At 50.1% G+C, this 25,827-nt stretch overlaps 1 protein-coding gene and 1 long non-coding RNA gene across 6 annotated transcripts in view; one reads left to right on the top strand and one right to left on the bottom strand.

The window, feature by feature from the left end:
- Positions 1-17,861: 17,861 nt before the first annotated feature.
- LOC135916555 (uncharacterized) lies at positions 17,862-24,159 on the bottom strand. Of its 2 annotated transcripts, XR_010568974.2 has the most exons (4): positions 23,674-24,159; positions 20,701-20,879; positions 18,660-18,756; positions 17,862-18,000 (listed from the first exon to the last, which is right to left on the bottom strand). It is a non-coding gene; the product is annotated as an uncharacterized lncRNA (long non-coding RNA). The 2 variants fall into 2 exon arrangements; XR_010568973.2 differs by lacking the exon at positions 17,862-18,000 and having other exon boundaries at positions 18,518-18,756; positions 23,674-24,155.
- Positions 24,160-24,293: 134 nt separating this feature from the next.
- The window catches only part of LOC139049684 (transcriptional activator Myb-like), a 343,827-nt gene continuing 342,293 nt past the window's right edge, over positions 24,294-25,827 (top strand). For 2 of the 4 annotated variants that reach the window (XM_070525393.1, XM_070525394.1), the window contains exon 1: positions 24,295-24,593. In XM_070525393.1, coding sequence (XP_070381494.1) covers positions 24,568-24,593 — 26 coding nt within the window. In that variant the 5' untranslated portion in view covers positions 24,295-24,567. Of the gene's footprint in view, positions 24,594-25,827 lie in introns of all 4 variants that reach the window. The other 2 variants (XM_070525392.1, XM_070525391.1) reach the window with 2 other exon arrangements.

Genomic DNA, 25,827 nt, shown 5'->3' with positions numbered 1-25,827 from the left:
GTAGTGCAATAAATGCTCATATTGCAGTTATTTTTTCCCTGAAAGGCCATTTCGTTCATTTGTTCTCATATACAAGGTATTTCGACACACACTGCATGCTCAAACATCATATTTAAAAGCACTCCTGATTAGACGAACTTCTGATAAGACGAACACTTTTCATGATCCCTTGGAGTTCGTCTTAAAGGTAGTGTACTGTATTTCAGTGTCATGATCCGGATCCGCGGTCACTACCTGCCCTAAGTAGATGTATTCCCTTACCACTTCCAGTGCCTCGCTACCTATCGTAAAGTGCTCTTCTCTTCCGAGACTGTTAAACATTAGTTTTCTGCAGATTAACATTTAGACCCACCCTTCTGCTTTGCCTCTCCAGGTCAGTGAGCATGCATTGCAAGTGGTTCCCTGAGTTACTAAGCAAGGCAATATCATCAGCGAATCGCAAGCTACTGAGGTATTCTCCATCAACTCTTATCCCCAATTCTTCCCAATCCAAGAGAGGATCGCCAGGGGGCGCCGAGAAGTGCGGACGCGCAAACATCGGCTCCCGTTTCCTCAAATGTTTTCGGTGGTGCAGTACGCGAAAACGCTTGAACACTGTGTATCATTCGACGCAGTTTGTTGCGGGGATCAAGCCGATACCGGATTTATATCGGTAGGTGCTTTTCTGGAACGTTTATACGACCTTGAACTTTTCGCCACGCCGGGCGGAGCTAACCCTAACGGGTCAACGCCGGTGAGGAGTACGGGCTAGGCCTTGGCCTAACTCCGGGGTGGTGGGGCATCATGCCCGAAGTCGAGATGGTGGAGGGGGTGGCCATCACCCCCGAAGAAGCAAGGTGCCCCGGCTGGACCACGGCAACGGGCAAGACTAAGAAGGCAAGGCAAGACACTTCCAAGTCGACGCCGAGCCCGGTAAAGCAGGGAGGCGGCAGGGGCGGCCGCCGCACGGCAGCCCCGCGGAACGCGCTCAAGAAGCTAGCCGCAGCCTCAAGGCTCCCGAGACTGCCACGGGACCATATTCGAGTCATCGTTAGGCCAAGGGGTGGCCTCGACGTGAAAAAGATAAGCACTATTAGAGCGGCACAGGCGCTGGCTATGGCGGCGGCGCTTTCACCCGACGAGGTTGGCGAAGACATCGTCTGCCCAAATAGCGTGCAAAACATCTACGTCGTCTCAACACCAGAAGAAAGGAACGCGCGTGCTTACGCGATGGTTCAACAGATCCACCTGCGCGAAGGGGTCTTTGAAGTGGCCGCGTACATGGCCGCCTCGGACAATACATGCAAGGGTGTTGTGAGAGGCGTCGACGTCGAGTTCAACGACGCTCAGCTCCGCGCAATGATCGTACACCGGCGGAACCCCACCGCGTTGGAGGTGCGTCGCATCAAGACCACCACTACGGTTATCGTCCTATTCGACGGACTGAGGGTGCCGAACTTTGTCATGTGTGGAGCAGGCATGCTGCCCTGCTCTCTATACAGAAGGCAAGTTGATGTGTGCTACGGTTGTGGGGAACTGGGCCACAGGGCCGATGTATGTCCGACCCCGAGTGTGAAGAAGTGCAGGGGATGCGGAGCCACATCCCCCACTGAAGGCCACCAGTGTGAGGCGAAATGCGGCATATGCGGCGGCCCTCACCCAACGGCTGATCGTAAGTGCGCGCAACGCTTCCAAACGCCGTATGTCGTCAGGCAGAGACGCCGGAGGCGCCGGCGGAAGAAAACAGGTGACGCCAAGAAGGCCGGCAACGCGGCACGCGAGATGAGCCAGGCACTGACGTCAGCGCTACGGAAGAGGAGCTCTTCGAGAGGACGCTCCCGCTCGCGCAGTCTTTCCCGTTCTAGAACGCGCTCCCGCTCACGTGGGCGCTCCGTGCAACGAAGGCGCTCTCAATCTAGGGGCCGCTCCAAGTCCAACGTGCGCATCGCAGGAGGTCCCACCTGGGCCGACAAAGTGAAACAGACGAAGCAGACGGGCCGGACGCAACACGCCGCCGCACAGGAGAGCGAGCGGGCGCATGATCCCAGGATCGCGCAGTTGATGAACGAAAACGCCAGCCTCAAGGAGGAAATCCGGAGAATGAAGGCCGACTTTGAGGCCTTCCGAAACGCCAGCGCCGTTCAAGCGGCTGCGCCAAGGCAAATGTCTACGGAAGAAGGGGCCACAGCAAGAGCGGTCAAGCGCAGAGCCACCTCCTCCCAGGGTACTGTTGAGGACGTGAGCACGGCGGAGGCTGCCATGCAGAGGTCTTTGGACCGCATGCAAAAATCCTTTGCCGAGCTGGTACAGAGTAACCAGGCCCTTCTACTCCGAGTGCAACTGCTTGAGAACGAGCTTGCCAAGCGATGTGACGTACACTACGGCGACGCCGCCAGGCCGGAGGCGGTGTCCAGTGAAATGCTACAAGACAACCAGCAGTCGTGGGCTGACGAGCAAAATGGCATCTCAGCCCAGCTCCGGTCCAACATGCCCAACCATGGCCAGACCGGATAGTAAGCTCATCGTGTGGCAGTGGAACTGCGCCAGCTTTCGGAGGCGCAGGCCTCAACTGGTGCAGTTCATCAAGGCCCGGGAGCCGCAAGAGAGGCCCCACGTCATTTTGCTACAGGAAACGGGAATGGAAACAATTTCCCTCCAGGGGTACCGAGCTGTCTCGTCGTTGGCGGAGAACGGGCTCGGCATCGCGATACTTATTGCAAATAAGTGCGCCTTCCAGGAGCACGATCTCCGTCTTGGCAACACCAAGCTGGAAGCGTTGCTCGTCGAGATCATACCAAACAGTTGGCTCAAGAACAGCGTCTACGTTATCAATGTGTACTGCTCGCCTAGGGACAACCGGCAGACCTTCTACAGCCTAACAACCAAGGCATCGTCCAAGGCGAGGGAGACGCCGCTTGTTCTGGCTGGAGATTTCAACGCGCCGCACGAAGCCTGGGGCTACGTGAGAAGCATTCCCAAAGGCTGCAGACTCCTGCAGGCAGCGACTGACAGCTCCCTAGAACTGATAACCGACCCCCATTACCCCACACGCATGGGAAATTCGGTCTCGAGAGACACCACCCCAGATCTGGCCTTCGTCAAGAACGCGCCGGGAGCAGAGTGGCACAACTTACAAGAGAACCTGGGAAGTGACCACTACATCGTGGAAATCTCCCTACCGGTCAGCGCGGCCCCGCAGAGGTCCTTCGAAATAGTCGACTGGGACGCCTTCCGAAAGAGAAGGAAGGACGACCACGCGAAATACGAGTCGTTTGCGGACCTCGTGGCGCAGCTCAAGAAGGATGTAGCTGCGGTCACCAGGACCGTTGAAACAGACCTCAAGCTCGATCGCATGGACGCTCGATTGGCGCACCTGCTCGAAGCTAAGAATTCCCTCACGGCCAGATGGAAGACGCAGAAGCTGAATCGCAACCTCCGGAGGAGGATTGCGACCCTCAACCGCGAGATCGAATCGTACTGCAAGGAGCTCGGCCAGCAGCAATGGAACGAAGTGTGCGCGTCCGTCGACGGCCAGATGCGTGCGGGAGGCAAGTGGAACCTCCTCAAGCAGTTATTGGACGACACCCAGTCTAAGAGAAACCACACTCTGGCTATCGATAGGCTGGTCCACAAGCTTAACAGCGAAGGCGCATCTATGACCGAAGTGATGGACGAAGTCGCGCGTCGCTACCTCCCCATCGGGCAGTCCGGGCCAGAAGATTACCCGGCCTACGGCGGCAAGGCGGACGAGGAGCTCGACGCCCCCTTCTCCGTCTCGGAAGTCAGAGCGGCCCTTCAAGGCCTCAACGGAAGATCGGCGCCCGGGCCGGATGGAATCTCGAACAGACTCCTTCGAAATTTAGACGAAGGCTCGATCGAACTGCTCACCAAAGAAATAAACAATGTCTGGGAGGCCGGCATCGTACCGGATGCCTGGAAGGAAGCCTCGGTGATCCTAATTCCGAAGCCGGGCAAGACACCAGCCATGGACAGCCTGCGACCCATTTCGCTCACGTCTTGCGTGGGCAAGGTGGCGGAGCATGTCATCCACAACAGAATATCGAGGCATGTCGAGGAACGACACCTCCTCCCGCCGAATATGGTCGGCTTCAGACCCTCCCTGTCCACTCAAGAGGTCATGCTGCTGATCAAGAGGCAGATAGTCGACGTGGTCACGAGAGACGTCCGAGGCATCTTGGCGCTGGACATCGCCAAGGCCTTCGACACGGTCAAGCACAAGCACGTCCTCGACTCTGTGACGAGATTGAACCTCGGCGAACGCTTTCACGCGTTCGTGAGCTCTTTCCTAAGGGATCGCAAGGCCACGATCAAATTGGGCCAGGTCAAGTCGGACGGATACGCGCTGGGAACCTGCGGCACGCCGCAGGGTGCGGTGTTATCTCCACTGCTTTTCAACATCTCCATGAGAGACCTATCAGTCCGACTCGAGCGCATCGGGGCCGTCAATCTCAATCACGCTATCTACGCGGACGACATCACCATCTGGTGCGGCGGTGGGTCGGACGCAGCGGTGGAGCGGGCCCTGCAAGAGGCCTTGCAAGTCACGGAAGAATTCCTCGAGGGCACGGGACTCGTCCTCTCGCCGACTAAGTCGGAACTCTTGCTCTATCGACCCGACAGAAAAGGCCGCAAGTTCGACACGACGCTGGACCAAGTACCGATCGAACTCAGAACGAAGACGGGTCAGCGCATCCAGAGGGTGGATTCTCTCAGAGTGCTCGGACTGGTCCTCAATGCAAAGGGCAACAACGCGCAAACGATCGCGCGCCTGAGTGCGAAGACGGAGAACATGCTTCGACTTGTTTCGCGAGTGACGAGCAGGAGGGGGGGCATCAGCGAAGCCAACCTCATAAGGATCTACCACGCCTTCCTTATGAGCCATATCAACTACGTGGCTTCTGCGCTAAACTGGTCACGTTCGGAGGAGAACAAGATCGACGCACTCATGAGGAAGAGTATCAAACGAGTCCTCGGCATCCCCATGACGACCAGCACGGAGAAGTTGATGCAACTCGGGGTCCACAACACCCTGAGCGAAGTCGTCGAAGCGCAGAAAACGGCACAGATCGTTCGCCTCTCTACCACCAAGGCCGGCCGCCGAATACTCGAGATGGCGGGTCTGGCAGCCATGGCCGAGGAGTCGTGCGCCGTCCCGCTTTGCCAGAGTGAAAGGGAAACCTTTCGAGTCTCCCCCTTCCCGAGGAATGTTCATCCACAACACAACGAGGCCCGGCGCGCAGCCAGAGCCCGAGCACTCATCAAGACTGCCCTGCAAACCCCAGAGCGCTCGTCCTTTGTCGACGCGGCGCGGTATCCCGGATCAAACTCGTACGTGGCCACGGTGGTTGACCCCCAGGGCAAGATCCTGAATGCGGCGTCTATACAACGTTCGACGGCGTCCGTCGCAGAGCAAGTCGCAGTGGCGCTGGCTCTGTGCGAACCCGGGCGCACGCATATCTTCACGGACTCCAGGTCGGCGGCGATGGCCTTTCTCGCCGGCTCTGTCTCGGCCGAGGCTGCGGCGGTGCTGAGGACCCGTAAGACAGGCACGGCCGGTCATGTCATCACTTGGTTCCCGGCTCACATGGGCCGGAACGTCTCCCCCGGCTCGATCAACCCTAATGAGCTGGCCCACGACCAGGCGCGAGGTCTCATCAACCGCGCCAGTCCGAGGAGCCCGGCTTCGCAGGGGATCGACCGAACCACGGACCCGCTGCTTACTTTCCACGAGATCACTACTCATTACCAGCTGGGACGCAGACAGTATCCGGCTCCTCACCCGAAGCTGGGCAGACCCCAGGCCTCGGTGCTGAGAATGCTGCAGACGGGCTCCTTTCCGTCTCGCTCGAGGCTGAGCCATGTTGTGCCATTACCACAAGCCCGGATTCCGAATCTGCAAGATGCGGAATCTATCCTGCGAGCGCCATAATTCTCCCTTCACAAGACAAGATGCTGCGCCTTCGTCCGGGAGAAGCCTCGGCGAAGCAGCGTGTTTAAACGTGTCCGCGTGTGGCCGACAGCCCGGCGCCGCACCTCCCTTGCCTGGAGGTCACCGCGCGCGCGAACTTTGAACCGGGTGGCCAGCGCGGTCGCTGGTTGGACCCCTCGGACGACCGTCGTGTGCTGACTTTGTATTGGGCCGTTTGAGTGACAATGGGCCTCGGGGATTATAAAAGCAGTGACACGCCGCTCGAAAATAGGATCCGCCGACCCCACCTGGAGAGAGGGTCGCTCCCGACTGGGGTGAGATGTGTCACGCGTTTTCGCCGGACGCCGTCGTGCGAGAACAGTCGCGTTTGTGTGAGCTCTCGGCCCCAGTGCCGATCCGTTTATGTCCTGTATGATAACCTGTATATAATGTATAAAGTCCCTTTTGTTATTCTCATCGACGCCAGGCTCGGAGTCTTCGCTACCAACGCTCTGTCACGAAACGGGTGAAGAGCGCTACGGGACCACAAAGCCGTAATCGTGGTGCAGCGGTGCAAGTTCGTAACACTGGTGGCACCGGTTGGGATTTCGTAACACTGGATGGCAGCTACGGGATTGACCGGCATCAGCTACCTCGGCGCGGTGAGTGCCTGAAGTTTACCTCAAACACCAGACTTTCTCTGACACAGGTTATAGTAGCTTAGGGAAGGATTTGGTGTTGCATTGTGATAACCTTGTGTGTTTCAAGCCTAGTAAGAGTGTTTTGAAAACCAGGGGATGCTGAGGGGGTAAACAGGGCAGTGTGTGATATACTTGCATAGGTGTTACTAGTAGTGTTATAGTAGCGTACGGCAGGTATTTTCAAAAAGGGCAAACAGCAGGAGGACAGTGTGAACGATGGAGAAGTACAAGGTGAAGGAACTTCTCGAAATTTGTGAGGAGTTGGGCATTGAGTTGGGCTCAACCAAAAGAAAGAATGCGATCCTTGAGGTCATGAGGACCGGGGACGTAACGGCTGAGGAAGCCGCTGAGGCCTGGGCGGGTATCAATGAACGTCGGGAAAGGGAGGAGAAGGAACGTTGCGAGCAGGAGAGGAAGGAAAATGAACGACGGGAAAAGGAGGAAAGGAGAGAACAGGAACGTCGCGAAGAGGAAAAGGAGGAAAGGAGAGAACAGCAACGTCGCGAGGAGGAAAAGGAGGAAAGGAGAGAGAGGGAGCGACGTGAGCACGAGCTTAAAATGAAAGAGTTGGAGATCCGAAATAACTCGCCGGCGCCTAGTCTCACTTCTAATGTTCCCAGAATACGCGATCAACTTCCACCCTTTGTCGTCGGAGAGGATATGGCCAAATACCTCGTGAAATTTGAGCACGTGTGCGAACGGAATAGCATTGAGCGATCCCTTTGGGCACAGAATCTGTTAGCCTTGCTTCCTGGGGAGGCATCAGACGTAATAACTTGCTTATCGAAAGAGGCGTTTGAGAGCTACAGTGATGTGAAGGAAGCGCTACTGCGGAAGTACAAATTGTCGCCCGAAGCTTTCCGGCAGAGGTTCCGGTATGCAAAAAAGGGTAAGGAGTCGAATGTTGACTTCGCGTTTCGTCTAAAAGCCGACTTGGTGGAATGGCTGAAGGGCGAAGAGGTTTACGACGACCGCGACAAAATTGTCGAATGCATCGCGTTGGAGCAGTTCTACCGTTGCATTGATGAGGATGTCCGGCTCTGGCTGCAAGATAGGCTAAAGGAGGTTAAGCTAAACAAGGCAGCAGAGTTAGCGGAAGAGTATTACACCCGCCGCAGCTTGCACAGCAAGGCAGTGCGTGTAGAAAAAGCAGATAGAAGAGATGTGTTTTACGGGAAGCCCGACGAACGGAAGGAAATCACGCGTCGCGAGTTTCAGGACGACGAGTCCCTTCCCAAAGAAACTGTAAGGGATGGACAGAATGCATCTCAGAATGATGACGATGGTCCGAAACAGCGAAACGAAATGACGCGTTCTTTTGAAAAACGGAGACCGTTAACCTGCTACAATTGCAAAAAGCAAGGGCACATCGCTGCAAGCTGCCCAGAGAGAATTGCTTTTGCAACGATACGGGAAACTCACAAGAACATACGTCTATTGGAGCCCTATGTGCAGGAAATTAAGGTAAACGGCAAGAAGTGCCGAGCACTGCGGGACTCTGCAGCAACTATGGACGTTGTTCACCCGTCTTTCGTCTCCTCGAGTGATTTTACGGGAGAGTGCGTTAGGATACGGCAAGTGGCCGAGAAGGAGAGTGTCTGTTTACCGATCGCAACGGTTAGCATTGAAGGAGAATTTGGGAAACTTAACACCGAAGCCGCTGTGTCAGCCGCCCTCCCGGAGCAATTTTCCTACCTCTTCTCAAATAGCTCGGAGCAGCTGCTGAGGGATCAGGGCAAATCATTCTTTGCCGACGTGGCGTACATGGCCCCCACGCGATCCAAAGCGCGCCCGCTGTCGAGGGAACTTGACTTAGCGTCGGGAAGCGAAAGGCGGTGCGGCACACGGACCGATCACGGTAACTTGAGTGGCGAGCAGTCACGGGAGAGGCAGAGCTCGGAGGCTGGCCTAGACGAGCGGGTCCTGGAAGTGAGTGGGAGTGACGCGTGCAGTGCTAGCCGCGATATAGACTCGACGCCGCAATTAGGCGACGCGGGCTCCGCACTCGCTCCGGTTTCCGCCAGCCGGCAGGAGCAGGCTGCAGTTGAAAGAAAAAGTCTGATTCGCGAGCAACAGGAAGATTGTTCATTAGCCGATCTGAGGAAGAGCGTCAAACGGGGAGTGGAAAAAAAGGGGGTTTCATTTGGCAAGGAACCTGGCTTATTGTACCGCCGCTACACGGATAAGCAGGGTCGCAAATATAAGCAGCTTCAGATTCCGCGAAAATATCGCCGGGAAAAATGAATGACCTCATTTGCTTCCTCAGAAGTATGTTTTCGGTCCAAAGCGATTTCAAGGGGACCATTCTATTTGTAATTATTATTGCTGATTAATAATTGTTTCTAGTTTGGTGTGTTGTTGATTTGAAAACTGATTGTTTGAGCCTTGTGTGCTAGATCGTACACCTGCCTCTTGTTGCAGCGGGAGCACAAGGGGATAGCGATTAATTAGGTTGATTTGAATTATGGCTTTGTCTGGTGTTTGACGGGAGACAGAGGGCACTTGTTTGTGTTGGGTGTTGCCTTTTGCCGGTCGATTTTGCAAGCTGCAGAACGACCAAGCGGGACCAGTGGCGAGAAGCAAGGTCTTAGGAACGACCCGAGCGGAGCTGGTCAAGGTGCCTTGGCGACGACGTGGTGAGCAGAGCTCCTGTCCTGGCGAGTCGGACCTGGGCACGTGATGTTACCTGGCGTCCCGACACTGGACGTGAACCTGGACGAGCCGGACGAACGTGCGCGCCTGGCATCCGAGCCACGTGGAGGCAGCTCGTCTTCCCGGCGCCTTATCTGAGGGCGGGGATGCTGTTGTGCCATTACCACAAGCCCGGATTCCGAATCTGCAAGATGCGGAATCTATCCTGCGAGCGCCATAATTCTCCCTTCACAAGACAAGATGCTGCGCCTTCGTCCGGGAGAAGCCTCGGCGAAGCAGCGTGTTTAAACGTGTCCGCGTGTGGCCGACAGCCCGGCGCCGCACCTCCCTTGCCTGGAGGTCACCGCGCGCGCGAACTTTGAACCGGGTGGCCAGCGCGGTCGCTGGTTGGACCCCTCGGACGACCGTCGTGTGCTGACTTTGTATTGGGCCGTTTGAGTGACAATGGGCCTCGGGGATTATAAAAGCAGTGACACGCCGCTCGAAAATAGGATCCGCCGACCCCACCTGGAGAGAGGGTCGCTCCCGACTGGGGTGAGATGTGTCACGCGTTTTCGCCGGACGCCGTCGTGCGAGAACAGTCGCGTTTGTGTGAGCTCTCGGCCCCAGTGCCGATCCGTTTATGTCCTGTATGATAACCTGTATATAATGTATAAAGTCCCTTTTGTTATTCTCATCGACGCCAGGCTCGGAGTCTTCGCTACCAACGCTCTCACGAAACGGGTGAAGAGCGCTACGGGACCACAAAGCCGTAATCGTGGTGCAGCGGTGCAAGTTCGTAACACTGGTGGCACCGGTTGGAGTTCATAACAGCCACTACTCTCCAGGTGTGGATCCCCGCTGCCCAGACTGCGGCGAGGAACGGTCGACCTTGAACCACATGCTGTGGCAATGTTCTGCTTTGCGCCACTCGCCTTTAAACCGGCAAGAAGACTGGGATGAAGCCGTCAAGAGCACCGACCTTCAAGTCCAGCTTCGGGCTGTCCAAAGGGCCTGCGACAGGGCTGAAGATCACGGTCTTCCGCCCCCGGCGCAGGTGCGGCCCGCGACTACGACACGGTAGTTCCTTAGGACCAATTAAAGTTTCTTGTCTGTCTGTCTGTCTGTTCCCAATCCAAGTCTCTCAATACCTCCTGTAAACATGCTCTGAATAGCATTGAGAGATCGTATCTCCCTGTCTGACGCCTTTCTTTATTGGGATTTTGTTACCTTCTTGGTAGTGACTACAGTGACGGGGCCCGGCACTTTAACATCTGTACTACAGTGACGGGGCCCGGCACTTTAACATCTGTACTACAGTGACGGGGCCCGGCACTTTAACATCTGTACTACAGTGACGGGGTCCGGCGCTTTAACACCTGCCCTGCAGTGACGGGGCCCGTCTCCACTTTAACGTCAACATTGTAGCGACGTCAATGGCCGCACTTCTTTCAAACAGCATTCTATGCAAACAACTTCGAGCACTTCACGGCAGGCAGTGAACCTTATTAAGGTCCTAAGGAGCGACTCCGAAACTCTCTTATGAGGGAGGGGCCGCCGCGAGCCGCTCCCACGTTGGGACGGGCAGGCCGTACCTGACCGCCTCCTCACACTCTTCCGTGGTGAGATGATCGTGGTCCCGTAACGAGGGACACCGCCAGAGCATGTGTTCTAAAGGGCAGAATGGACCTCCGCAATCTGGACACGAGCCCTGCACGGACGCGGCGTTAGGTTGCCCCTGTGATCCACAACGGCCGCTGCGAACCGGTCGCACGAACCGTATTGGGCGACGTCGACGAACGCGACCGGTCGTGGATCGTCGGCGACGGATCCGAGAAGTGCGGCCGCCCGGGCCCGGCGTCTGCCTACATTGCGTTGCGGGTGCACGTTGTGCGGGAACAGCGAGACCGTGACGGCCTCCCGCGACCACGCGTCGAGCGCGCACCGCCTTTCCCTGACGGGTTAAAAAAGTCCAGCGCCTCCAGGATCCGCCTCCCCGCAGGCGAGGAAGCGAGCCTGACAACCTGGACTAATTTCTGTGACTCAACCTCATGGAAGGTGTTGTTGACCCCCAGCTGCATGAGCTTCGTGGTGCTGGCGTCTATGGGGATGCCGAGCACTTCACGGACCGCGATATTTTATTGCAGTACTGTCCCCATTATATTTCACATCCGGACCCAACCACTAGCTTGCGGTTATTGGGTCCAACAATCTTTTGCGTATGCACTGTAACACCTATGATGATTATAATAAAGAAAGAAGGTTCACTGTAATGGAAGGAGAATGATAAAAAACACATAAAAAAGGCACGGCACATGTTCCTGCTTGTGTAACGCCAGACAATGAATATTCTACAGAATTAAGAAAAGGAATCAGCGGGTCGCTTAGAGAACCGATAAACATGCAGTTCGATGAAATTTGAGAAATAATGATATTGAAGCTTCCAATCCTTTAGTAGAAAAGAAAATTAAGACTGAGTCATCGCGACGGAACATCACAAATCGCCGTAGGCGTCGAAGACCCGAGCTATAACGAAATTATTTTTGAACAGCTCCGATAGTGTCCATACAACAATGGTTGCTTGCGTACTGTCAAATGCTCATATGCTGCGGCATAAAGCTCAGGCACGGTGCGAAAACGTGCTCGGAGCGAAACATCGTGCGAGGACATGCATGCAGACGCGAAGTCGGTCACCGCGAACCCGCGCGATCGCTGCATTAACTGTTATGCTACATTTAGTTACACAAACAGCCATCCCATCATAAGAACATACTTCACATAGTTTTCTCGGCGATTGCTTACGTTTCACGCAAAACGGTTCGGGGGAATTGATCGCGGCGACCGCGCGCAGTGTCCCAGCTTACTGTACGTAGTAGGCAGATAGCGTCTGTAAACCATTCTGTGCTTTCTGTTTGCCCAACATTATTATTTTAAAAGTAAAATACTGCCATTTCGAGAGTACTTGCACAATTGTTCGGGAGGGCTGCCGCGTAGTATGTTTATTGGCCGTCTGCTGTGCCCCGGGAACAGCAGACATGGCCATGTTTATTTGGCGCCGACGCATGTGAGGCGCTTCCAACAGATGGCGACTCCGTAATCGCCCCCAATACCGACATCGTGACGGCCCCGTCGCTGCAGTGCTGTTGTTAAAGCGACGGGCCCCGTCACCGTAGTGTAGATGTTAATGTACCGGGCCCCGTCACCGTAGTGCAGATGTTAAAGTGCCGGGCCCCGTCACTGTAGTCACTACCAAAGAAAAAAGCTGCTGAAAATGAGGCGCTGTCGGTAGCCTCGCACAGGGCACTTCGCACAAGGAAAGGCATTAGTATATTCTTGCCATGGAACCTTGTGTAATAAAGACATTCCACCCTGCAATTTGTGCCGCTTCATTTTCTCGTTTCAGTATCATGTACAAGCTGTGTTTTTACGCTTCTTTACGGCGCAGTAGGTCGGGCCCGACGTGACGCTTGCATTTGCTCCTGCCGCGGCACGCTGTCGGTGTTACAGCTAGTCCGGGTCGAATCTAAATGACAAGAGAACCTGTGCCAGAGTTTGCACTGTCTTTAGCACTTTAACGCCTTGTCAAGGCAGTGACAGCAGCACACACACGATCAACCGACTGAACCAGAGAGCACTACCCCCATAAGGGCCTCTTGCGCCCTCCCGGGCGCCAGCGGGCGGTAGCGCCATCTGCCTTGCGCATAGCAAGTTATTTCAACTGCGCCGGCTCGGTCGTGACACTAGGAAAACCTTCTAACTGAAAAGTATCTAGTAGCGATGCCTCCAATCGCCTCTTACTGATGTCTATTGCGGACCTGTTTGCTTTACCACTGCTCCCGCTGAACCCAAGGGCTTCAAGGAGGCCAGTGGTGCCTAAATCGACCGCTGGGTAGACGTCTTCACATTCTAATAAAATATGCTCCGTCGTTTCCCTAGCTTTACCGCAGCAAGCACATGCTTCTTCTTCCTTCTTATATCTCGCTTTATAGGTGCGTGTTCTAAGGCATCCCGATCTCGCTTCGAAAAGTAATGAGCTTCCCTTTGAGTTATCATAAATGGTTTCTTTCCTGTTTACCCCGCCTGCCTTAGAGTCACTAGAAAAAATTTCAGAGTACCGCATTTGTTTTCCCCGCGCCGCCGCCGCGTTCATTGGCCCAACCGCACCATGTGACCTCCGGGGTGCCATATACCTTCCAAGCGCCGGGCGGGCCGCCTGAGTTAAAGCGCAGGCAGCGCAGGTTCCCTACGTTTGTTATTTGTGTTCAGATTGTAGCGCTCGCGTTTGACTAAAGAAATCATGCCTGGTTGCTGTGCCTTCGGATGCAGCAACCGAACCGAGTCTGGAAAGACTTTTTTCTCGATTCCGATTGGAAAAAATGACCGAGAGCGTCGTTCTGCTTGGCTACATAGAATCGGCCGGGATAACTTCAAGCCTACAAAAAACACCCGTGTGTGCGAGGTAAGTGCACCTTGCTTGTGCTTCTCGGCGCTGTTTTAGAAGATATTTAAGCGAAGTGCACGCGGTTTTAGCGATGCTACGAAAATAGGAGTTCATTGTAGGGATCGTTCGCGCCTTGCACGCTTGACGCGGGTACGCTTTTGTTGCTCAACACACGTGGTTATTCCGTGCTCGTGGCACGCGAAGGCACACTTGTCGCGCGAGAATTCCGCGTCCTCACGTGCACCAGGTACTCGCATGATTTCCCCGCGCACGTGAGCACGCTCTCGCTTCGAGTCACTCGACCCATATGGCACTTGTTTTTCGCAAATTGTGACGATCGCAGTCAATAAAAACATGGTCAGTGCATGTCGTGCGTCCACATAACGGCTGCTTTCTGTGCAGTTGTGTTGGCACTGGTAGAAAAATAGAAATGGGTTGAATATTAGCAATCCTTGAAGCTGCGTGTTTGCGGTCACGTGCGCGTTTACATCCCAATTGAGCTATTTTAATTTTCACTGTGTAAACTTGTAAACCTTGATAACTTTATAACGTATTCTTCGTCTCTTTAGTTGGGTCTTTCAACTTATTATTACAGCTATCTTCCATGTTTTTTTTCTTATTTCACATGTCTCGAACAGCTTCATTCAATAAAGCCCTGGCAGCCGCCTTGGGCAGCCAGCGTTACTGTGACCAGCATCACACTCCTAACCATACAACAAACATTTGCAGGACCACTTTTGTGCTGAAGACTTTGAGAAGCCTAGAGTGGATGGGAAGAAGAGGCTAAAGTATAAAGCTGTGCCAAGCATTTTTGCACACCGTGTGCCAAAGAAAACCAGAAAGCCACCATTCGCCCGTCTTCCTAGTTCGCCAGCAAACAACTTGGCTGAAGAGGCTGAACCTGAAGGGGAAAACTTGCTAATAGGTAATTTTTCCTCAAATGAAACTTTTTTTCATACATACACTGCAGCAGTGCTTTGTTGGTCGGTTATCATGTAGCCACATATAATGCAAAATGGATGATTTCGTACCTGAATGTATACTGGCATTGATCTTGTAACTTTTTAATGATTTGAATCGGTGCCTGATACTGTGACCAAACAGAGAAACCTCAACTATTTCATTGGCACTGCTCTTTTAAGTGTAGCACTTACAAGTAATGTGGTTGCATGTCTGGGCACAAAAAGTGTTTGAAACGAAAAAATCACTATGAAAACTTTTGCAGCTGCTGACAGCACAGCAGATGCTCTGGACTCTTCAAAAGAGCAACAGGAGCATACTGGATCTGCTGATGTGGCAACAGAAGTGCCAAAAACCTCAGATGTTCAAGAGGATGCATCTCCCAACATGTTCAATGAAGTTGACACACTGAAGCGCCAACTTAACTTGGAAAGAAAAAAGCGTGCGAGGGTGGAAATGGAGTGTGACGCCCTGAGAAGATCATTTAGTGGACTGCTTGCAGAAGATCAGCTCCGTGTCCTGCAAAAGGGAACAATGAGAGGCTCATCATGGACTCAGAAGACAATTCAGGAGTCTCTGAAGGTCCGACTTGCCTGTGGGGGAAGAGGATATGAATACCTGAGAGGTAATGGGTGGCCGCTCCCTGCTGAACGCACTCTTCAAAAACATATTGAAGATATCAAGTTTACCCCAGGTATGCAGTAATGTTTGCAGCTCCATAATAAACATTTTCCACATTGCAGGTGCGACTCAAGACTAGCTACTGACTTCACTGATGATCACATAGCAAGCATAGCTAGAAATATTGGGCGGCAGCAGGAGGCTTGCACTCATCTTTTTAGATAAGATTTTATAAAGGCTCTGATAGTGACAAGCGAGGTTGTTTGAAACGACTGGGCTGAAGCTTGTACTTTTGAATTTCAAAGAAAAGTAGCCGTGATCATTCCAGGACGCATGTTTGTTAGCAAAGATACACTCTAACTATGCTTTCTGCAATACCCTTGGGCTAGTGTTAAAGCTATCAAACATAATAAAAGGCTCTTTTCTTGTCATTCTAGGTATTCTTGAGGAAGTGTTTCCACCTTTAGCATCAAAAGTGGCAACATTCAACTCTGAAGAGCGTTATGCAGTCCTAATGTTGGACGAAATCCAACTGACGCCTGGTTTGGACTATGATATTACAACACGCTCTGTCATCGGTAAGGCTTCATCAAAAACAAATGTGGTCTGCCGTTTACATATCAGGCAGCGTAGTTCTCTTGCAGCTAAAACCAATGCAGTAATGAGCACTGGCATGTGATACTTAATTTAGCGATGTGAAAAAAATTAATGCAACTAATTTAACTGCTCTAATTTGAATATCTAAGCGTTAATGACTAAATGTGTGTGCATAGGTACACACAGAAAGCCATTCAAGCATCCTTGGGATATCTTATATTTATGTAGTTTTCGATGAAACCTGTTATACCTTATAAACAAAGTTATCAAAGTGGTGTCCAACTTAACTCACTTAAGCTTGGCACATGACAGGCTTAGATGCTTATGTGCTACTAAACCCAGCACAGCAACATCATTTGTTTTTCTATTTTTGATGCTTTCCTGTGCTAATAAAGCACACTGCATGCTTACTTTATGATATATACTGGACAGCTCTGCACTGCTATGCCCCAAATAAGCATTCTTGAATTATCCCTCAGGCCGCCCTACTCTCCCCTCCTCGGACCCAAGTGCAGAGCCTGTACTGGCGACACATGCTTTGGTTTTTATGCTTGGCGGAATTGCATCAAGATGGAAGCAGACCGTCGCATATCATTTCACAGGTAAGTAGCAGTTGAAAGTTAGTGTTAAGTGAATTTTTGCACGTAAAGTTGGGAACAACACAATGTTTTCATTTTTCTTATGCGCATAACTGCAGAGACTGTTTGGCCAATTCCTGAAGAATTGCGTGCCAGTGATGTGTAACACAGAGTGGCAACATTCCTCCTAGAATCTTTACTGAACTGCCTACTTTTTCTTGGATGGTAGCGAGCTAATGCATAGGGGAGGCTTACAGAAAATGCAGTTGGTGTCGGTTAAGACCACCTAGGGTCACAGGCAATGACAATCCACAGAATAAAGCTGAAATGAGTTGTCAGTACTGTGTAGAATGCTACGTAGCTATATGTAGTGATGACCATTGGTGACACGCTGTCGTCGCTTGCTTGCTAAACCTCCTAAGCGGCTGACGAGTGAAAGAATGTAGCATAAAAAATGAAGCAAGGCGGTTATCGACTTGGCTTTGCGCCTTGCCATGTTGGCTGTGCGCCAGCCAAGTGTGGAGCGGGTGAGAGGCACCACTAATAGAAGCATAATGCAATAAATACAGCATCAGTATGCATATCCCAATGAGTGAAATGTGCAAAATAAATGAAAGGTTTCAGCATTTTGTTTTCATTTCAGGTGAATCCTTTGATGCAGCAAAGGTACTGGACTTGCTATTTGAAATCATCAGGCGCAGTGAAAGCATCGGTCTAGCAGTGGACTGCATTACTTCAGACATGGGTGGAGGAAATCAAGCCATCTGGAAGCTGCATGGAATCATGGCCACAAAGTATGGTCGTCCAAGGACCAGCTGTCCCCATCCATGTGGAAACGACCGTAGCCTCCATTTCCTTGCGGACGCACCCCACCTGCTCAAGAACTTGCGCGGGCACCTGGTTCGGCAACAAAGAATCCTTCTAGACGACGACACGGTGCGGAATAACAAGTTGCCATCCAATGAGGTAAGTTGCCGAGTCTCACACCATCTTACATTGCTGTTCACAACGTAGCGTGCACAATGGAGTTTAATTATTTGGAAAATGTAACTTTTGCTTCTGCAATGAAGATTATTTACTTCAGTGTGAAGCATCTATAGGATTCAGCTTAAATAAATACAAATATGGTTTTACAGTTTCATTTATTTATTCATATAACTCAAGAGTCCCTTTTTGAGGGCATTACATGAGAGGCAGGCACCTGTAAACATACACTATGCTACATTAGCCTACACATGCAAAATGACAATGATCATTTGCTGCTTCTGCAGGTCTCCATGAAGTACCTAGAGCAGCTATGTGAGATCGACGAGAAGCATAGCCTGAAGCTTGCTCCACGCCTGAAGTCAAAGCATTTAAATCCCAGCCATTATGAAAAAATGAATGTAGGCACAGCATATGCTGTATTTAACCATGCAGTAGCATCTGCCCTACGGCTTCTGGTCGAGCAGGGCAAAATGGACGAAGAGGCCCTTACGACAGCATGGTTCGTGGACCAGGTGTTCAAGTGGTTTTCCCTCATGACATCTCGGACGCCAACCATGGCGTTGAGCGACCTCTGCCCTGAAAAGGGAAAGGAAGCTGTGACCTTCCTGACTGACTTCATGGAGGTCTTCAGGAACCTCCGCATCATTGACAAAGGAAAGACGAATGCAGCATGGAAGCCTGTCCAGGCCGGCATAATAATAACGACTACAACTGCACTGAACTTACGCAAACTGTATGTGCAAAGCAAGACTCTGAAATTTCTGCTGTTGAGTCGCCTCTGCCAAGACGCGCTCGAGAACCTATTTAGCACAATAAGAGTTAAGACGCCCGTACCCAGGGCACGAGAATTCAAGTATACCTTAAGAGTCATTGTCCTGGCACAATTCTTCAAGCCAAGCAGGCATGGCTCTTACGACATTGATGACTCTGTTCAGCTAACAGATTTTCTTTCCTCCCGACCTGATTTGGCTGAAGAACTAGATAACATAAATATGCCAGAGGAAGTAGGAGACCTTGAGCCTGAAGAACAACAGTCTCTACAGTATGTCGCTGGTTATGTGGCACGCAACATCATGAAAAAGCACAAGCTCTGTGAGAGTTGCACAACTTTATTGGTTCAGCCGGCAAAGAATGAAAACAGGTTTTTGGCACTCAAGAACTACATTCCAGACAAGCAATCTCTTTGCACACCATCCGAAAATATTATGCACCTCACTGAGTGTGTGGAGACATACTTCAGGGTGAATGAAGAGTCTCTTGTCATGGGGAAAGTCAACGTTGATCAGGTCAGAACCCTCATTGCAGCCGTGGAGCCCACGTTCACTGTCTTTCCTGCATGTCACAATGTTGCAGACAAAGTTGTGCATGAATTTTTGTTGTGTAGGCTGCGCTTTGCACTGCGTGCAAAAAATGAAATGCTGCAAAAGAAAGCAGCACAAAACTCTAAGTGCGGATCAAAAAGTGTTGGCATGCGTGCAGCTATTTCAAACGTGAAGTGAGCTGTAACTTTATGCTTCAAGAGCTAGACCATTCTTAAATTCTGTGTCCATATCAATATGCTGTTGCACTGTACTAAGAGTTGACAGTGGGTTACCATTATTCCACATTTTGTATGTCTCAGGCTGAAAAGGCCGACATGTTTTTGTAATATGGGCTTGATACACTGTCTTTAGTACCCTTAAAGGACTATAGACGACAAATTTTTGCTTGCATGTTTTCTTGTTTCAAACGATGTGTTAGACATTCGTATACATGGAGCAGCCTGTGGTATTGGCGTACAACCGCTAAATAATTAACAATTTAATTTCTTCATGACGCTATTCCAGTTTCACCGAACGACGACTGTGATGTCAAGTTGATGTTTTCGTCACGTGATTTTGTAGAAAAACTAATATAATCGCTGACAGGTCATTTTTTGTCATTCCAGGTCTTGGAAAAGGTTGGATTAAATGTTGCAGTAAATTATAACTACACATCAATGATTGTTAGTTTTTTTTAGTGGATCACGTGACCAACACATGAGCTTGACATCAGTCGTTCGTCGATGAAACAGAAACAGCATGAGAGAAGAAAATCCATTATAAATTATTTAGCACTGTAGGCAAATACTGCCCGGTAACCCATGTATTCTATTTTGTAACGCATCGTTTGACACAAGAAAACACAGAACAATATTAGGTGTTCATAGTCCTCTACTAACAACTACCATGTATGTTTGGTGTGAATTTTGTCACATATGATATTCCATGCTGAGTTCAGCCTCCAGAGTCAGGCAAAGAGGACATTATTCCAGTTTGCAATATTTAATTATTTTTTTCTGGCTTATTTATTTTGGACTCTTGGCTCATCACTGCAAGCTGGTTCCGCTTTTTTTAAAACCTGACCAAGTCTGTGTTAGGGGAGTCGGATGGCACAGATATTGAATGCCTGCGGCTCTGTCTAGTCTCTCTTAGCCATTCCACTAATGCTTAATTTGCTGCACTATGGGGGAAAAAATTGCCTGCTGGAGTTTTGTGCACTTAACCCAGTTTGTGCTGTTTATGGTTGCTCTTATGTTTTTGTGTGTAGAAGCTGTATGCATGGTACAGAATTTTTAAAATTTATTCAAGCAGTTTGATGCGTTTTAAATGTTCTTGGATTGCATTGTTTAGGAGGGTTGTAAGCACACATTCATACTTGTGTGGTGGTTGATGCTGCATATAAGACCATCGTGCAAAATGTCGAGTGTATTTGAGCAGCTGTTCTAGTCCGTGCTTAGGATGAGAGTACTGGCCGACTCGGCTTATTATGGCTTGTATGTAAGGCTTTGCAGCTTCAAAAGCTATTTTCTGTATTCCGCAGAAGGATGAAATCAGACTTTGCTGTGGTTTTAAGGAGATAGTGTGCAATCGGTGTTTTCTGGTGTTCATGCTCCTGCAGTTTCATTGTCATATATACAAAATTCATTTTGTTTTTGTTCGTACACGCTAATGGTGTTGCTATTTGAGAGTTGGTACTTTTAAATGGTGTTGTCAGTACTGGGTAGTTGTTATCTTTGTGTTGTACAGCAAACTCCACTTGCTGTTCAAGATGACTGCAGGGGTGATAGGTGTTTCTAGTCTTGCATGTGCTGTTTGCAGCGCTTCTACTTTGTTTATTTTCCACACTAGTGGTGTCAGCCTCCAGTGTGTTCCGTAGGTGAAACAAACGTGTTTGCTTCTGGAGGTGAGGTCAGTGATGTATACTTTTTGAATGACTGTTTGCTTGGAACATGCGGATGAAGAGGAGCTGGCTCACCTGCATATTTGCTAGGAAACAAGGCTTGTGGGGCAGGTTCTGGCACCAGTCACCAGCGCCCGTTCTTATGAGTTGTAAGAGGGTTCCTTTCTTGTGTAATGCTGTGCCTTCCCAGTGGTGCCAGATGAGGACCTCCGTGTGCTCCGTTGGCTACCTGTGTCTCTGTCGGTGCCATTCAGCTGCAGAGTAATGCAGAGTAGTTAATTTATGACAAGGTAGACAATTTCATAGCTCAAACTGTATCTGCTGATCCCGTGGGCTTTTTGAAAGCTTTTCACAGATAGCAAAGCATCCTCTGAAGTGCCATCAAAAATTAATGTATGAAAGAAATGCAGTTGCTGCCACCATAACTACTATTTATTCTTTAGTCAATGATTACCCCCCTTAGCCCGAGGGCGCAACAGCAGGGGCATTCGCTTCACCTCACTGCCATTGTGATGATTGGCGCTGCAACTGAAACTTGTTTGCTAGCACAGTAATTACAGATTGTGATACATTCCAAGCAACGCACACATTGAAGCTTAGTTAAAGCTATGTTTATAAATCCGAAAAAAGAAATAATAAAGTTCATTAGGCTTCAGAACTTGTAGCTTCCGTACATGATGGATGTTGCAGGCAGTTTGTTAGTCGCAAGGAGCAAAACTAAGCCATTCTTAATTTCTACTTCAGGTGTACCTACACTTCCAAGTCTCTTCAGCATAAGCACATTTGCCTTATGTGCCATAAAGAGAAAAAAAGAGCATTATAACTCACTTACGTGCACTTTGTTTTTAGGTGCCAAAGTGTCTTAGTCTGCCCATTTTTTAAGTTTGCATGGTGTGCCTGCTTCATGATCACATTTGACAGGGAGACTTTACTCGGAAATACAGGATGATGAAGGAAAGACGGGATGAGCTTGAATTGACAACAGCATTAAGGAAAGCAATGTGTGCGCCCAGCCACTACACTTAAACAGGAATGATGTTTTGTGATTACATGAAAAAATTTGTATCACAGCAAAAACCACCAAAAGCAAAGAAGGTGAAAGCTTCATACTTGTAGCAAAATTAAAAACAAGATTAAAGCCTCACCTTAAAACGTAAAAAAACTATATTATCTAGAATTAAGTAACCTAAGTGCTCTTTGAAGAAAATCAACACCAGATATATCAGTGACATGCGTCTCTTCTGAACCTGTGAATGAGAGGCGCCTCAAGAATCTCCCTAGCTAACTTGTCTTTTAATCGTCCTAAGACTTCTGTGTTTCTGTACAGCAGATAAAAACTACAAGCTTTACAGTGCAAACAGACATACTGAGCATTATTTTTGTTAAGTGAAGCACCATGTTCTCTTCGTCAGTTGTTTAGGAAACGACCAGTTTGCCCTATATGAACAGACCTACAGCTCAGAGATATCTTGCAAACCATGAGTGCTGCACATTCAATAAGCTTGGTGGTATGCTTCATATCACAAACCAGTTTTTTCACCATACTTCAGCTGAAAAGTGTGTAAAGGCTTGACAACTTGTGCGGGAAGTGGGAGCGTGTGAAGATTACGCCTGTGCTGAATTTTTCTGCTACCATTTGGGAACAGAGAGATATGGTGAAAGCAGGGCAAAATCTGAAATTCCTTTTTCTGCTGTTCTTTTGTGGCACTGAGGACAGTGGGTCATCTATACTCTCTGCACAATTTCTGAAACAGGCTTTCTGCATCATCGGTGAGCACCGACATGTTGGTCTCCTTGGGTATGCCTCTGAAATAAAAGCTTTCTTTGTCTGTTTGCATTTGTGCCATCCTTCTTTCCCCGTCCTTTGTTTATTCGGCAGGTATCTCTGTAAAAATTATTGCCAACTAGCCCAAAGTTCGACTTTGTTCATGACTAAAGCCGTAGGCTTGTGGTCGGGAAAATGAAAGTGCAATGTATATGTTATATATGTCAATAAATGTGTGCAAGGTGGCTATCGCTTACCGCACACAAAGCACTCATATTGTTTACTGCCTTGCTTTCATTGAATGTGCGATTTGTACCTGGATGTACATTACAAATGAAACTGACCTATACACATGACATTTAAGAAAATATTACCCAACACTGCATGCATGTAATATCAAGTAACTCATCTTTTGATTTATTTTCCTTTGGTCACCTACACACAAGACTGCAGAATCTGACACATTGCAGTCCTTTCTTAAAATTTGGTCAATAGGAGGCCCTTGATACTTCCTTTTTTACACTTATCCTTTGCTCATTCATACATACGCATTTTGAGCCTGAAACCAACGGCCAGGTGATATTCAAAACGCATGCTTCAAATTTTGAGCTTGTAAGCCGAGCGCATGCAATGAACTGAAGTCAACATACATATGTTTTATGTTGAAATGCTACGGTGCATACCCAAATAATGCTGTGCTTGACGCATAACAAGAAATACAAAACAACAGAACACCCAGTAGCTTTAGTTTCACTCTGTCACTATGCATGTCACATAAACCGCTCTAAAAGCACAATAATTTTATACATCGCCCATGCAACTTAGAAAAAAAGTGCTGCGTCATCAGCGGGCGTTCCTGCCTTTTTTTTTTACACGCAGCAATTCCTGGTAGGCTAAGAAAACAGTCATAAATCAGTTGAGAAGAGTAGCCGCTCATGAACGCACTAGACAGCCGCGTTCATAAACCGCAATGTAGCAAACTCTCGCTCATTATCAGTGTACAGAAGTACATATAAGCTGCTGTAATCACACAAATGGCTCATATTGGCCTTCCTCAAGATTTAGTGCGCAAAATGGTCATCGCAGTTGGTTTTTACGCCTGCTGTGCACAGATCGTCTTACGATCACGGCCAAGCACCGATGCGCACACGGCAGTCGCAATGTGTCGTGCGTATACGGCGGACGAAGTTGCCCGACAGAATTCAGAACGCGCGGTATCCGTTTGCAAACTAAATTAAATGTATCCGATTTAGCTTGTGAAATTACACAGTGAACGTACGTACCTGTGACACTGTCGGGTGTTTCGTCCTGCTTGGAAACATTCAGTAGAAGCCGACGGCGGTCCTCGATATTCATGCCCAAAAGCACAAGCTTGCCTCATTGCGGCTCGAAGTGACGAAACGTTTTCTTCGTAGCTTGCTCCGCGGAAGGGAAAAAAAAACGCGTGCATAAGCTCGCGATAGCAGCGCTAAGCTGCTGCCCGCAATCGTAGCACAGTTCCAGGTGTAAACACGATCGGCGTGCAAAACAACCACCGGCTGGATAACATCGCCAAAATAACATGTCCTTTTCGTTCTTGGCAACCATTATCTCCGGGCACAAAGTATTTGTACTTCAGTAAACACTCAACCCGATATGTCGCCGAATATCAAGCTCTTCCAACACAGCGGCCTTCCCGCGACGCAGTCGGCTTGGAAGGTGTATGGCGGTGGCCGCTCAGTGTTGCCAGTCAAATCCCGACCTTTGCGGTACTCTGAAATTTTTTCTAGTGACTCTAGCCTGCCTTGGTCAACAGCGCCGCCCCGCGGCATCGGTGCGCTGTGGGGTCACGTTTGCGCTAGCTTCGCTACCAGGTATATTTACCTTGCCGTTTCCGCCGAATGGACCAATGAGAACAGCGCAAGTTTATTAGGTTCTTACTTTTACCACGCACCAATCAGGAGCGGCTAACCCGTCGGCGGGCAGACAGAAGGCGCGCAAATTCGATGGCTGCGCGCCGCCATTACGGCGCTTCGTTATGCTTTTGTGCTGAATTGTGGCGGCATCCGTAGCGACTGGTGATCGGTGTTATCTCTGTCGGACTCGCGACACACTTGTGTGTGCACGCCTGTCGTTACTTAGCAGCAGTGCTAACAAGCGAGCTTCTCGATGGACACCTGAAAGAGCGTGTGGGAGTCATGTACCGACGACATTTTGCCCAAAGGTGAGCTGCCGCTCTTTCCTTCCTGCGAAAGAAAAAAACTCCGTCGATGTTCATCACTCGGCACCATAGCGCGGCTGATCTTCGTGCAGCGTCACACGTGCCTCGAGGCAGGTTTGTCTTCCGGCGATTACTCGAGCGGGCGCGCGCACGGCAGCTGTCGGGGAGGGCGCCTTGGAAACGCGCGAACGAGCGATGGCGCGCATGCGACGTCAGTTGTATCGATGGTGCCGCTTATGTTTGGTTGTCCATGAGGTGGTATGAAGCCATGTGACATGTGATGATAAGCGGTTATAGGATTGCAATCACCGTAAAATGGGTGACTGCGTAAAAGCGAGACGACCAGAAGGAAACGGACAAAGCGCGGATCATCTGTTCGCCCTGTCCCTCAAAGTGCAACAACTGCCTCAAGTTGGCATAGTAGTTTGCAGTGACATTTATCTGCAGCCAAAGTTGGATTACTCCGTTAGTGGCTCTTTGTCTGGCGTGAACGAGCTGCTCGGGAGTGCGCGTGTATGGTCTGGCACAAAGTCTTAAGCCTGTTTCACATGATGCGATTTTCGTCGCACCGGAAGTGCGATTTCCGTCGTTTGCGATGAAAATCGCAGTCGCAGTGCCGACCCCCCGATTTTCGGCTGCGACCAACCGGTTGGTCGCACAGTCGCACCGTCGCACCGATCGCTGCGATTTTCCGTCGAAATTGCGCGGAGAGCTGTCAACGGAGCTATTTCGCCGGTTTGTTTTGATGGCGTCTCGCACGAGCAGTGCAATCGCGGAGACGTGGATCGTCGAATTAGGTACGTGCGCGAATTAAGGGAGAATAAAAAACTTGTACAGATTGCATTCTCCTATTGCTATGCGTTTGTTGACACGCTACACAGCAAATGAAGTGCATTTTCACCTTTGCTTCGTGCGCCTTTGCGAGTTGTCAGTCCTAGGAGGTGTTCGATCCCCAGCAGACGACGAGGTCGTCACAATTTTCTTTTGTTGAGTAGCATGCAAAAATCGCGCTTACGGAGCAGCTTGAATTATTTCAACCTCGGCAAGGGCAAATGACAAGACAGCAAAGTACCCGAAGTTTCTACGTTGCGCTGTACGCGGTACCGTTCAGTTGCATTTTCTTGTCGGTTTTCAAGCATGAATTTCCCGATTCATCTTGAAAGCTTATCTTGCCTCTTATTAAATTTGACAGAGCAAAAGTGTAGGCTATCGTAATGAATTTGCTACGGTAGTATTA

Source organism: Dermacentor albipictus, chromosome 9 (assembly GCF_038994185.2).
Source record: "Dermacentor albipictus isolate Rhodes 1998 colony chromosome 9, USDA_Dalb.pri_finalv2, whole genome shotgun sequence".
NCBI lineage: Eukaryota > Metazoa > Arthropoda > Arachnida > Ixodida > Ixodidae > Dermacentor > Dermacentor albipictus.
Note: the sequence above shows the minus strand (reverse complement) of the source record. Positions and strands in the feature narration are given on the sequence as shown.